The sequence below is a fragment of the Rattus rattus genome, chromosome 3, assembly GCF_011064425.1.
Source record: "Rattus rattus isolate New Zealand chromosome 3, Rrattus_CSIRO_v1, whole genome shotgun sequence".
NCBI classification, from domain to species: Eukaryota; Metazoa; Chordata; class Mammalia; order Rodentia; family Muridae; genus Rattus; species Rattus rattus.
Window position 1 is genome coordinate 106,437,682 of NC_046156.1, and position 15,943 is coordinate 106,453,624.

The window sequence follows — 15,943 nt, forward strand, 5'->3', positions numbered from 1 at the left end:
TCTATCATCTATTTATCTATCTATCTATCTATCTTATTATATGGTTTAAAATCTGTTATTAATTACAAAAATATTGTGGTTCAAAATTTTTAAAAGTAATTTTTTAAAGCCAAAAGTAGAAGGTCAGGAAGTATATGTGTCACTTTGTCAGATATGACATAAGCATTGACTTCACAGTGGTCTGTCACCGTGGTTACTATAGAATCCTCAGATATCAGTGGTTGGTCTACCAACTGCAATAACCAGTTTGGTTTTAGTCCAGGGAAATATAGAGATAATATTACAACGATTACTACATTCTCCACTTCAGGCTCTATTGTAAAGGTATGTTCTCAATAACTAATTTGATTCTTACAGTAGTCTAATGGAATCAGTACATGTTTTGTCTTGATTCCTCCAGATCATGTGAACTAATTTTACCTCAACAGTGGGGTCATGAAAATTTACTCATGGTACAGTTTTCAGTACCAATTGTCTAAAAAATCAAAGAAATCATGTGAGGAAAGGTATGCTTTGAGCTTCCAAAGGAATGTTTTTCTGGAATTCTTCTATAACTAAGTAATGAGAGAGGATTATATTCTGGACTATCTAATTGCTTTACCTACTATAACCACAGAATTTTATTGTAATCTTGTAAGACTTCAACCAAAAATCTATGAAATCTCTAATTTTCAGCAAATTGTTATTATTTCCAATATATACATTGTATTCTTTAAAACATTTCTCAGTAATTTGTATCAATTCTGATTAGAAAGGAATAAAGTTCCAAACATGATGATTTACTTCTAATATTCTTTACCATGAAACTTTATTGGTACTATTTTGTAAAGTATTTTTATATTATTTGTGATGTGTGGGATGACCACCATTGACAGATGTTTCTTTTTGACTTTTTGATGGTTAGGAATCTTCAAGTATTTCTATGTATGTTTTGGTGTCTTTGTACATATTTCTTGAGAGACAAAACATGCTTGGGCATAGTGATTTTCACATACCAAATATATACATGAAATAGTTGAATAATATGAGTAGGGAATGAAGAGTAAAAACAATTTAAAAAGAGTATTTACTCCATTATTATCAGAAAGAATGTTATTTGGAGAAAAAATGTTCAGAGGCATCTGGAAGTGTTCAGAGTGAAAAAGAAACAGACGTGGTAAGACCAAGACTGTCTGGTACAGAATGAAGAATATCAGACTAGAAAAATGATAATGCCTGTGACCAGAAGAAAAACACTGCCTCCATAAAGAGGAGGAAATTCTAGAATTTTCTTCTGTATTGCTTTATTTTACAACACTGTAATGTATTTATGTAAAATCAGAGTTATACAGCACACAATGTCCATGAAAAATGTTTTTGATTGATAGAGTTGTGCTATCTTAATTACTTCTGTGTAATTACACATATCAGTGAAAATACAGTTTGCAAAAGGCATAATTTATTACTATCAGTCAAATTCCTTCATTTTAAAGCCATAAGCCTTCTAAGTTTACATGATCTTTCTATGAATATAATGTATACATCATATACTATGTTAATTATGAGGATTACAGATTAAATACCAGGTTGTTTCATTCTGCATATTTTATGTCTCTAGGGTTTACTATAAAAATTTTACGGTATACTCATAAGCATGTATCCTTTATTGTAGGCCTCAGAGTTGTCTGACCATCCTGTGCAGGAAGCATTCTGAGTTTTTCTCACTTAAGCACATTTTTCCTTAAAGTGTCTAGGGAGCTTTGTCTCCATTAGATAATAAGGGCCATAGTGTTAATGGCACCTGAATATTGACATTTTCATGTTGACTTTTCCCAGGTTCAATGAATTAGGTAGTAAGAAACATTGGAGATGAATATATATTATACAATATTTTCAAAGTATTCCTTCAAAATGCAGATATCTACCATCTACCCATCAACCTATCAATGTGTCTATCTCTCTATATATCTATATCTCTCTATGTATCAATGTATGAATGTATCTTTCTATTTAACACACACACATCTATCTATCTATATCTATATATATAACATCTATATATATGCTTTATATATATATAACACACACACACACACATATATATATATATATATATATATATGTGCTTTAAATCCAAAGGGTAGAAGGAGATGATATGCATGTATCACATTGTCAGATAGACCATGAGATCTCTACTATTATATCATAAAATACTGTCAGCCTGACTGTACAGAGTCCTCAGACTTCAATACTTGGTCTACTAAGTGCTGTAAGTAGTTTGTTATTCAGTGTCTGAAATGAAAAGAAAAATTCACATCCATTGAACATTCTCCATTCCACATCTCATTGTAAAGTTAATTTCGATAATAAATTTGATTCTCATGATTGACTAATAAATTGTATTAGGAAGTGGTCTGTCTTGATTTGTTCAAATCATGTGAAATAACTCTCAATTCACTAGTGTCTTGAGAAGCTATTTATGTTAGGAATATTCCCTAACATTTCCTTACAGAAAGAGAGTTATCATTTTAGGACAAGAATGAATTGACCTAAACAGGAAAAAGGTTTCTGTAAACGTTCAAAAAATATCTGTCCAAGTTAGAAGTGAGAATTATTTTATGCTCAATCCAGTTTTTTGTGCACCATGATTACAAGGACTTTTTTTGTAATAGCTCAGACTACAACCTAAAATATAAGAACTCCCTGGATTTCTGCATATTGTTTTCCTCAAAATTTAACATTATCACTATTAGATAGGAACAACACTCCATGCATCATTTGCTTCCAAATTTGTTAAACGTGGAACTGAATTGTTCCTATTTTTTTTTAACCATAACTTTACATTATTGTTGGATGCATTTGAGGACTGCAATTGGCTGCTGTATCTCTTTGACTCTGATACTTGGGGAGACTAAGGGCTTTCTAACTAAAACACATGGTGTCTCTCGACATTTCTTGAAAGAAGTAACATATGATTCAATTAAAATTTTATTCACTTAAGTAAATGTATATTAAGTATTTAAATAGTGTGTGCAAGACACAGTAGAGAAACCATCAAATGAGTAGTCACTATATTCATAGAGGGAAAGCTATGATTATTGATGAAAGAGCACAAATATACAGAGCTCAGGGCAGAGAGAAAAACAATTTTATGTGACAGAGTCTGTCTAGTAAAGAAGGGAGAAAATCATGAGAAACATTGAAAGGTAGCTGGGCCAAAATAAAATTCGCCTTCATACGGAATAATGTTCTAGAACGTTTTGAGAGTTTCCATGCTGTAGAATAGACAGGAAGTTTTGGAAAGTGAAAGATATCTAGATGGAAGATTGAGTCTGGCATCTAGACATCTAAAATCTTTGAGACATAACTAGTTAAATAATTAATTAAAAACTATTTTCTCCACATTTATTCATGTAATGTATAAATGGTAATTTGTGGCATGTAAATACATAGATTTCTTTGTGATATTCTCTTATTTAACATACTTCAAATTATCAGTCTTTTAAAATCAGAATTATGTAGCAGCAAATCTTTACAAAGACATTTAATTTGATAAAATTTTGCTCTTAATAAGTACTGAATTATTACAAATACCAGTTAAACCATATAGTTTGCAGAATGAGTAATTTATTACTATCATCAAAATTCCAATTTTTTAAAGATATAGGCATTCTAATTTTACTTGATCTCACTGGGATGGTCACAATTCCCTGGTATATTAATTACATAATTAATTCTGAGATTTATAGAGTATGTCCCAGGTTGTTTCAATCACATTCTTTTGCCTCTAGGCTTTACTCTATAAAGTTTACTATACAATAATAACTGGTGTTCTTCTCTGTATCCTTCAAAGCCGTCTGGCTTCAGTGTGTGGTGATTTCTGGGTCTATGTCAGTAAAGCACATTCTACGTTAAAGTCCCTTGTGAGTTTGTGTGTATTCAAATCTGAGTTTTATAGTGTTAATGAAGTTTCCATACTAGCTTTTTCACATGGAACCTTGACAGCCAATCTTTGGGGTAGCATATGCATTTCACAATGTTTTACATCAATATTCCTTTTATTATACACATATCTACATCTATCTATCTATCTATCTATCTATCTATCTATTTATCTATCTATCCATGTATCTGTCTTCTATTTCATTTACATCATACAGTTATATCTTCATCTTCATGTATACTGATAGTTGTGAAAATGTCATTCATTACAAACAATTGTGGTTCCACCTATGTTCAAAAATAATGTTTTAAAGCCACACGGAGAGAAAATAAACTGCACATGCCACTCTTGCCCAATGGCATGAGCCTTAGAATCTTGACATCACAATGTCCTTCAGCCTGACAACTACAGAATCCTCCGACTTCAATAGCTTACTGGCCACTGAAGGAACCAGTTCAGTGTTTAGAGGCAGGAAGGCGAACGAAAATTTCACTTTCTTTGATAAGTTCTTCACTGCAGGCTCTACTAAAAAGGTATATTTTAATATTTAATTTGAATCTCATGGTAGACTAATAGTATCAGGAAGTATTCTGTCGTGATTCTTCCAGATCATGTGAAATAACCCTCAACTCAGAGTAGCTTCTTGTAAAGGTTATCATTGTAGCAATATTCAAAACCAATCTTCTATAGAAACAAGGTTATCACATGAAGAGAGGTATATTTTGAGCTACACAGGAGATTGATTTCTATAAACTGAAAAAAACATACAAGTTAAGCCTGAGGATTATTTTACTCAACCCAATTGTTTTATCCACTATGACTGCAGATTTTTTTTAAAAGAAACTGGTAAATCTAATCTACAGTCTAAGAATTCTCTGGTTTTCAGGAAATGGTTATTGTTTCCAAGACACCTTGTGTTCCTTGGAATCTAATTCTCAGAATTTAACATTGAGTCAGATTTGATATGCACAACTTTCATGACATGGTCATTTACTTTCAATTTTGTTCATCATGAAACTGAGGTAGTACTATTTTTTAAACATATCTTTACATTATGCTTGATGTTGTATGATGGCAACTATTGGCTGTTCTCTCTTTGATTCATGTGAGTCAAGTATCTAAGTGAAAGCTATGACATTTCTGTGCCTATTCTTTGAAAGGTGTAACATAGGTAGTGGGTTGAACTGTTGTCACTTAAATAATTATGTATTTTACTTATCCAAACAAAATGAGCAGGGCCCAGTAAAGAAAACAACAAAACAGAAAGCCACTGCATTATTACAGGTACAAATTTTATTATGTATAAAAGAGAAAAAATGTTCAGAGTCCTCTTGAATATTTCAGAATATATAGAGAAAAAACAGGGTTGATATGACCAAGTCTGGGAAAAGAGAAGGAAGACTATCAGAAGAGAAAAATGGAGATAGCTTTTTCATGATAAAGCGCTGATGAAGAGAGGTGGAGTGTTCTAGCACATGTTAGGAGTTAGTATAGTGAAGAAAGGGATGGAGATGTTTGATAAAAGACAGTAACCTGGCAGGAGTTAAATGTAAAACAGGAATGTTTAACCCCTTCAGGAATAAAGAAGGTCGGATGGGTATTGATATCCTAATATGAACAACTTAATGGAGAGCCACATATCCCTTTTGCCACAGCCAAGACAAATGTCTACCTTTGCTAGACAAGACCAATTTCACAAATTTTGATGAATGCTTTCTTTTTCATTTTTGTTATTTTTGTTGTTGTTGTTGTTCTTTTTTGTTGTTTGTTTATTTGTTTATTTGTTTGTAACCATCAGGAATTGTTCTATACTGTATCTTGAGCTAGACCAAGCTTGGCATTTCTGATACCCTCCCAGAGGCCTAACTAAAACATCAAGATAACCTGATCATTTCCTTCACATCTACTATGTTAGCTTACAAAGGTTTAGTTATGGCATTTTCTCAGAGTATTATATCTCATATCTGGTATAACATATATCTACATTAGGATTCAAAAATATTTCAAATTATCAGTTATAAAATAGCGGTGCAATAATTGAATTGGACAGTATCACCGCAACTTTTGGAAGTGCATTAAAGTCTTGCAGCATCTACTGTTTGAGAACCATTTCTCTAGATCCTTCCAACTACACTTCTTCAAACTATTCCCCTTGACCCTTCTAAAAAGGGTCCCACTTCTGAAAAGATCCCAGTTCTTCAATATGCTTAAATAGTTTCCTTCATACATGATATATTTTCTGTTACATTTTAAAGTTGTCTATAGCCCTGCAGAATCATGCTTGGAAAATTGAGTCTGTATTTTAACACCATGCACCCTTTGAAACTCAGTATGATTATCGGTTTTATAACTTACCCACTGAATACTTGTTCTTCTAGGTGGCAATCTTTATCAGGAGAATTCATTTTTTTTCAACATGGAAACTATTGAGTCAGAAGAGGTGGGAGGAGTACAGCAACACGTGGTTTGCCAAGGCCCCGTGAAACTCAAAAGAGGCTGGAAAAGTAATAAACGATATCTCATCTTGCTCAATAATCTTTTGATTGTATCTAATAGACAGTAAGTATATGCATCTTACCTTCCTTGTTATAAGAGTCCACACTGTGGAAAGGTCTTAATGTACAAAGCTATTTATAATTTCCTTTATTTTTTGAGATTATAATTACTTTACTATTCTCCTTCGTTTTCCTCATACATGTCTTTCCATATACCATCCTTGTTCTGTTTTAAATCATGGCTATGTACTTTTTATTACTTTTTCTTGCATATTATTTTATATGGAAGCTAATAAAAGATACACATATATAATAGATATATGTATACATATATATGTATAGTTTCTAAGTACTTAAATATATCTTGCCCAGTCAGCATAATATTGCTTGTATTTGTGTTTTCAGGGGTGGACATTTGGAATTAGATAAGCAATCTGTGTGATAGTCCTAGGGGGGAATTTTTCTTATTTTCAAATTTCTTTTGTGGCATATACCTCGCCAAGTAGGACTGATGTTTATTGGACCAACCTACTTATTTCCAATTTGTTTTGACACAAAATTTTAGCACATTTAAAAAATTAATTAATTTAAGTTATAATTCTGCTGTTTGAATTTGGCAAAAGAATAGCAAGGAAGCTACCAAGGACAGAGATATGCTAGCTTATGCCCACATTTCTAGCATTTTAAAAACTAACTTATTAGAATTGCAACTCTTAATGAGATCCCTGTGAACTATACAGTGACCCATTTCTCTAAATATAATATTAAATTTATCAAAAGAAGAGCCATCTTTTCTTTGGTTACAGAAATATTATAGGAACAAAATGGCTGGACATAAGGGGCCACACATGTCAGCCTCCTGCTCTCATAGCTTCCAAATTAATATGAAGAGATGAGAAGAAGCTGCTCTTCTCCACTAACCAAAGGAAACTGCTGGCACTAGATCTTGCTTGGTGATTTTTGCAGAAACCTGAGAAAACTGATGATTAAATGAAGCTGTGTACATGGTTATACTAGTACAAAAAATTAGGAATGTTGGGAGGAGATCTGTCAGTAAATAGATTGAAAAGGAGAAAGTGACAAAAATTACTAAACACATTGTATTTGTAGTAGAATTCTCGGGGAGGAAATTACTTATAAAAAGAATCACAAAAGGAAATTTAAGTTTCAAAGATTATTGTTTGTTAACACTAATAATAATATCAGAATGCTTGATAGAAAGTCATATTTCTAATTATTTGGATAAATTATTGGAAAAAAGAATCATCATTTTAGTGGCTTGTGTGATAAGTACTTTGTGGCTTTTCTAAAGGAGCTACTGGAATGAGCTAATGTGAAATTTTTAGTACATGGAGTTGGATAAGAGAAATGAAATTTTATTAAGTGAAGCAATATTTTCTTTTTATGCTGGAAAGAATGTAATTGATTAAAATAAAAAATCGTTAACTAATTTCCTTCGTTTATTATGGGGAAAAACAAAGTAAAATAGTTACTCCTTAACTAAATCCAGGTAAGAAATATTGAAATCATTCGATTTCTAAAAATGCATCTGTGATTGAGAGAGAAATGGATGTATTCTCCTTTGCTCTGAGGCAGGAAGAACTGGGTCTTACCACAATTCCAACTACATTGCAATTAAACTAACATAGATAACTTGGTTTTCTCTCTAGGAAAATGAAAAAGTTTAAGATAAAACATGTCATTCCGTTGACTCACCTGTGGCTTGGTGATGAAGTGGACATATTCAGGACAGACAACAGCTCTGCTTCCAGGTCCATTTACCTATACTGGCCAATGGGAAATGCTGTGGCAACCTTTCGGTAAGACCTAGAGTTCAGACCTGTGATCACATGAGGATAGCTTCAGAAATTGTGGGCCAACTTAATGGTGTGTAATTCACTTCCCAGTGAAAGAGTATACTCATTCTAAAATTATACAAGTAAAAAATGATAACCTGATGGCTATTGGTGACCACGGAAGAGTGCATATCTAGTAACTTCTTTCACAAAAAGTTTTCATCATCCCAAAATGTTTGCAAAAATAGAATCATTTTTAATCTATCTGTATATAGCATACCACCTCAAATTTCTCCCTTCTATGATGTCCCTAGATTTTCTATACTCTTCACCCTATATATTTATACATGTAGCTAGGTTCCTCTGGTTTTGATCTGTGATGTTCACTAATTCTCCACAAAAATCATGGGGCAGAACACAGGTGCACTGTCTTCTAAGAATAATGTGTACAGTATAAAGTCTTACTCTATCCTAGACATTCTTCTCCCCAAAATGATCTGCTTTTATATGAGTTTTAAAAGTGCACACAGGAATCACTTTCCAATAATATAGTGTAGTATACTTAAATTTGACAAATACTTTCTACACTCCCACATTTTCTTCAAGATTAGCATTCAATTGTGTTATAAAATATTACTTATGCAAAACCAAATATTTGAATGTTGGTGTGGTAGAATATCACTGGTGTCTGTAGTCAATGAAGAAGGACTAGTGTCATAAGAACATCAGAGTCAGGTGTAATTTACAGAGTTCGAATTTGCATTCTTATCTTTCATGAGAACATGTGCTCATGGCATTCTGATACTTCTTTTCCACATGAAATATTCATGCACAGCCAAAATTTGAATGCTTTTCATTTCTCTGTCCAAAGCCTTAGCATCATCACACAGTTGACTTGTATAACACAAACCCACGTTTTATAAGCTTTCTAGCCTTTATGACTTTCCTTTTTCCTGTAAAATCATTTGTCATAGACCCTGAGCAAGATCAGCTTTTGTTGTTCCCTGAATATTTTCTACACCTCTGTTAAAATCTCTAATGATTGTTCTTAAATGCTCCCTTTTCGAATATGAAAAGTATTATATTGAGAGATGGTAATGCGTCACATGACAGTGTTTCCAGTGCAAAGAATTATGACATTTAGAAGTGGATTCATGTGGACGCTACCCAGTACATCTATACTATAATTGATGGCCACAGAGATAAGATATTTTTATGCATAATAACCTTAAAAATCTTACCATTTATCTCAACTGTTTTTTTCCAATTTTACAGTTCCATGGAACAGACCATTTGGTGGTACTTTTTTCTACAAAGGTATTTTATTATGTTCATATTTTAATTCCTTAGTGATACAGGAATGGTTGTGTGTGTTTTAGTTTAATACACACACACACACACACACACACACACACACACACATATATATGATAGTCTGTCACGAAATCAGTTGTTAATTGGGTGTTCAATGGATAAATCTTTAAATTATCGTGTGTATTGCTTTTTTAATTTTGAGGAATTTCTGTATTTATTATTTCTTCTTTGTATTGGAGTAAACACTACTCTCAACTCTTATTTTAAATTTCACTAATTAGATGTCACTCTAGCAAGCACATTCAAACTTCTGCTGCTTCCTCCTTTGAGGTCAAGCAGATTTATACCCGTCTGTTGGTTTCAGACACATCATTTTGAGGACTGACTATACTACTTAGGTCAATATGCTATTCCCTGATCATGTCCTTGTCTCTGAAATATTTTTGAGTATTTGCCAGTCGAATAATGTATATTGCTTTATTTATTTTCATGTATTGAATGCTAAAATGATTCTAAAAAAAATTAACAGGGATTAGCTTGAAATAAGCTACTAATAAATTAATTTTGCTGTGTTGTATGCCTTTATTGCATTTGGCAGATCCATTCGTGAAGTCAAGAAGCAGAACAAAATAGATCTGTCCATGCAGATATTCACCGAGGACATTGCATGCTCTGACAGTGTATGTGAATACAAAACCAAAACTATTATTCCAAGTTCATGATGAGGAGAGGGACAGTTTGTAAAGGAATGGCAGATGCAGACCTAAGAAGAGCATGGATTGGAAGAGGGAGAGGGGGAGAGAGGTAGAAAGGGAAAGAGAGGGAGACAGAGAGACAGAGAATTTAGGCACTATTTTATGGAAAAGTTATATCTGTGTTCCGTGCAGATACAGGTCTTTCATGTGTGATATGGAGAAAGCAACATAAATCAAGTCTGATCCATTTAGTAGAGATATGAAAAGGGGAAGTACTTTTTGTTAAATCACTGAAAATGGAGTCAGATAATTACAACAGCATATATTTCCAAGTGAAGTATTATTATTACAATTAAACTGACCCCTTTTGAGACTTTATTGCTTATATATAGACTTGTATTTTGTTTCTACAATTCTTTATTCATTTTTAAATATTTGTGTCTAATAATTCTAAATATATGAGATTATCATAAAGAATTAGTTTTTTCCCATACCTAACTGTTCAGTGATATTTTAGCTCTTCATCATTATCCTGTCCTCTTTCTCTACATCTCTTACTGTGCATCATCATACTTGCATTTGAACATCAGTTTCAGAAAATCATGGCTTTTTATCCTCATGTTCATTTGAATGATCTAGTCATAAGGGTATCTTTGCATATAACTTCTGTTCAGAAATTACCCCTATAAATTTAAGAATGCTCTGTGTGTGTATGTTTGTGTGTGTGTGTGTGTGTGTGTGTGTGTGTGTGTGTGTGTCTGTGGTCATCTTTGTTTACAGTGCTGCTCAGGACAAAACTCACAAACACACATGTATTATACAGTAGTTCTATCATTGAGTTAAACACAATTATCTATTAAATAATTGTCTATTTTTCTAATGTTTATATTATTGTGCCCTTTCCAGTATTTGGTTTAGTGCAGATCAAAAATATAACTGTTATGTAGTATGTAGAAAGCATTGAAGACATTTCCTACTGTAATGCAGAATAGACTGTAGTTTAGAGGATCACCATCTCTCTGTCTTTGATAAATGATAATTGATATAAAATGGACCTAGAGTCAATATTTTAACATGTCACTGTTGATACCGCACTAGATGTACAAAGGTTTATAAAATGAAGAAATTATAGATCACCAAGCAATTTCTTATTTATAGCAGGTCTATGCCATACACAACAGTAATTAAAAATAATATAAAAGAAACTTCGAGCCAGTGACATAAATCAGGAGAACACTCACTAGATTGACTGAACCACATGTGTCCTCAAGACGGAGAAGAGTAGAAGAGCAGAACATCCCTTAGGGAAATACTTTCCTGCCTCTGCAGTTTTATTACAGCTGTGGCAAATGCTCAGCATTGTACATAATCAATCTTCTAGATGTCTTTCAATGCCATTGTGATTTAGATCCAATTGCTTAAAAATGAACATTTTTACTGATGTTTTCCCATGACTCTAGTGCTTTAGCATTTTATCCTTCCATAATTATTGAAAACCTTTTGTTTAGTTTAGAAGATTGGTAACAGGTAATTTTTACCTTTTAGTCAGTTTATGATATGTTTATTTCCTTGTTATCTTTGAAGAGATATTATCAGAACATCAAAACTTTCTTCCAACTTACATTAATATCCTCCATTATTTTCTTTTCTCCTAGTTTTCAAGTGAATATTCAGAAATAATGCATATATATACATTTTCATATATATATACATTTTCTTATATATATTCATTTTCTTATTGGTTTTCTTTGATTTTGTTTATTGTTTAGCTTTTTCTTTTTATATTTTAAAATTCTTTGAATCATCAGAGTATTTCATTATACTTAAGATAAACCTGTAAAGATTTTCTGTAGATAAATTGGAAAATGTTTTAGCTATTTTTACTTTAGGACTTTTCCACCTAATGTCACTTTTTTCCTTACATACACTTAAGCTTAAACGTAGGTCACTCAGACACTGCTTTCATTTTAAAATACATCAACAAAGATGATTTTAGAATTATCTTTATTTGATTGTTTCTCAGAAGTGTAGAAGCCCACTGCCAAATCACCTACATAACCCCTAGATTTCAAAAAACCTCCCCAAAATTCATATTCTTTTCTTGTCTTAAGTTCAATAATTACCAACATTAAAAATGTTGACTTTTTGGTTTTATACTGTATAGATAACAACTGCACTGTCTTCATGAGTCAATGCTTATGCCATGGCTGGGGACAGCATTTTACTCCATGCCTACATGGCTTTAAGTGATCTGTTTTGAAATTCATACTCTGTTAGTTATAGCATCACCTCAGTAGCACCATTTAGTTTATTGATATGAATTTTCGATATTTATAGTTTTTATTTCTACTTGAGGGTATAGTTAAATATTTTTCACATTAAACATATTTCTTATGTACCTTTGAACAAGTATTAAAACCTTTTATCCCTCATAAAAGGAACATGTAAGCTACTAGAAGATTTATCTCTCCTAAGTGTTCCTTACATTTCTGTGGTTCACCATGTGTTAAGAAATAATTTAACATATGTAATAAAACTACCATTTACATTTTCATTTTCATGTTTTAAAAACATTATTTTTAGAAATATTTTGTTTAAAATTCTCTCCATATTAAAATCTGTCTGCTTTATTAACAAAATCAACATCAGGTAGAGATATACACATCTTTGCAATCATTAATTAGACCTTAATATACTTCTAATGCTCTGAACACAAAATATTTTACAATAATGTAAATTAAAGTCCAATATGAATTATTACACTTTCATGTGTGGAATTCTATATAATAAAACTTTGCTGTCTTAAAATTATATAGACATTTTCAGATATTCAACAAAATGTCAGATTCTTTACTTTTCTTTAATTGTGCTATGCCCACTCTGTATGTATATGTGTTTGTGTATGTGTCCATGGGTGTATGTGTTTTTGTGCATGCATGTGTGTGTGTGTGTGTGTTTGTGTATGTGTGCCCATGTGTTTTTGTGTGTGTGTGCATGTGTGTATCTGTGCTTGTGTGTATGGGTTCCTGTGCATGTGTGTGTGCCTGTGTGTTTGTGTTAATATGTATGTGTGTGTGTGTGTGTGTGTGTGTGTTATGTGTGTGTACATGTGTATGTGTTCCTGGGAGTATGTGGTATTTGATTGGATGCATTTATTTCAATGTGTCATTTTTGTGTAAGAAGCAAACTTCCAGGTGTTTATTTCCTTCTGTTATGTATGATTTCTGAGCCCTGATCTATATTTTCATCCATAGATGATTAATTTTACATTCTGAACAAAACCTCACATTGATTCCTTCCTTGTTACATTATAACCACAAGACCAGAGCTTTTATATCTTTTTATATTGTAAGATAATTTTGAATAATTGTTAACCTTTGCATAGCAAGATATAAAATCAGTTAGTATAAGTTCTCCTAGTTCATAAAATTCAACTAATCTGACATGTAACATTAGGGTCTGGATGTATCTTCAGGCACACACACACACACACACACACACACAATCATTTTTAAGGTATTAGATTATGTCTCTCAGTTGATTAACAAACTATAACTGTAAAAATAATGAAACCTCTGTGAAAGAAATGGCTTGTGTATTGGTTTCCTTCGATCTTGATTCAAAGTTGTTTTTCTGGATAGTGACAGTTGTGCTGTGTGTCTTATGTAAGGGACTGTTTCCTAGACACTTAACAATCCTCATTACAGATATCTGATAATATAGAAACTAACTTCATAAAAATATACTTATCTACTCTGTCTGGTTATGTATTAGATTTCCAGGACATCAGTGGTTTCTTCTCAGATTACTATGCTTTGATTTCATGCTATTTTTCTTCTTGCTGTCTCCCTAGGCCTCTGGAGCAGATTCTAAATGTGGGAGGCAGTAGAGAGCTAATAGTACAAATACCTCGTTTTTTCCTGGGAGTGCTAAGAAATGGGATCTTGTTTCTAAAATATTCATTTTGGGTTCCTAGATCTATCACTATAAAAGATCTCAACATTCAATATCTGTATATCATCTAAATATTTACAAAGCCTCGTATGATGGGAGTGCTCACTAATTTTAACTTTTGTAGAAATCATAGCTGCTTCTCATCCTCATATCCCTAGAACTGTGCACATGTATCACATGGAAGTAATTTCTAACGATGGAAGTCCAGTAGGGAGGAAGCAAACATGGCTGCTCTCTTTTTAAGTTCCCTCCATGACTGCCTTCTGCCATAATGAAAGAAAAATTAAGATTCTGAGCTCTAGTACACGTGGCGACTCAGTCACCCTTTAACTACAAAACTTGTTGTAGTTATGTTTGTTTTCTCAAGTCCCAAGTACTAAATTTTATGAGAAATATGTTAGACTGGGTGTGTTCCAGACATATTTTACAGGAAGAAAATAAAAGGAGTTGTTAGAGATTATAAATTCTAAATAATGATTAAATCATATTAATTTTGTTGTCATGAGCTTTCCTGTTTTTTATGACATTTTTGCTCTCTGTACATTCTATAGCCTCTATATGTACCAGCAACAAACTTCGATACAGGGAATGACATAATCAGCAAGTTAATACCAATGATGACAAAACATGTAAGTTACTTTTAATCTACTTTGAGTTAAAATTTGAGTTATTCTTTTGAGACTCATATATGTGGAAATGTGAAAATACAGAAGAAATTTGATCACAATACTTTTACAAATCGTATAGGACAAATAGATCCTTTTGAAACTGAAGGCATCAAAGACATAACAACAACAGTCCTTAGGGTGACATTTTTCTTAAAATCTTGTCTACTTTTCTGTGAAATGAAACTCATCACCCAATATTTTAAGCTACATGTTTAGTTTCACTAGATAATCAAGATACACTGTAATAAATTGTGATTCATTTGTGATATGCTCTCACCTAAATTAATGGATGCCAATGTAAGAGGGAATAATTTTCTCCCTTTCTTTTCTTGAAAATTAGACTATATTCCCCATTTGATATGTAATTGTTTCGTCTTTCCAATTTCTACTTGTTTTTATTTCTCTGTGTGGAGTACATGTTCTGGTGTGTTTATTTTTAACTTGTAATAAATCTTTAATAAATGTGTCAATATTCCTATGTTCTTTCTGTGTATATATCTTTGTATATCTTTTTCTTTCTATTTTTAAATGTGTATGTGTATCTCTGTGTAACTGTGTGTGTGTGTGTGTTTATGTGTATATGTGTATGTGTGTGTGTGTTTCTCTGTGTGTGTCCCTGTCTATCACGTTCTGTGAGTTTGTACAATGAGAATCTGTATGTCAGTCTTTCTCTCCATCTCTGTGCCCCTCTGTCTCTCCTTCTCTCACTCTGAGTCTTTCTATTTCCGTCACATTATCTCCTCTCTTTGTATGCTGGGGTATAGATGGGTGTTGGTGGTGTGTCTGCTTTAGTGCTTTTTGTCTGATAGCTTAATACTTAACACGCTTGGGGACAATGTCATAGGCTTTAATATGAATCTACAAGGAAATTAAATTAATAAGAATTCTTGTTAGAGCTACTTCTGGATGGTGCTCAAAATTTTTACAGAATGTTCAGTTTAGATGATTGTTTGAAATGGATCCATAACACTAGTACAGTAAATATGTTCAAGAACTTCTTTTCAGCATTGGGCGTATATTTCAGGATAGACACATGTCCTTCATCTCCACAGACTGAACATCTCTGAATGAAAGCCAAAGGTTGTTTTGACTCCTAGGT

General features: G+C 32.5%; 1 protein-coding gene across 1 annotated transcript in view; it reads left to right on the forward strand.

Annotated features, from left to right (window-relative positions):
- Window positions 1-9,492: 9,492 nt before the first annotated feature.
- The window catches only part of LOC116895877, a 52,975-nt gene continuing 46,524 nt past the window's right edge, over window positions 9,493-15,943 (forward strand). Inside the window, exons 1-3 of the mRNA XM_032896974.1 lie at window positions 9,493-9,530; window positions 10,126-10,207; window positions 14,728-14,805. Coding sequence (XP_032752865.1) covers window positions 9,493-9,530; window positions 10,126-10,207; window positions 14,728-14,805 — 198 coding nt within the window. The remainder of the gene's footprint in view (window positions 9,531-10,125; window positions 10,208-14,727; window positions 14,806-15,943) is intronic.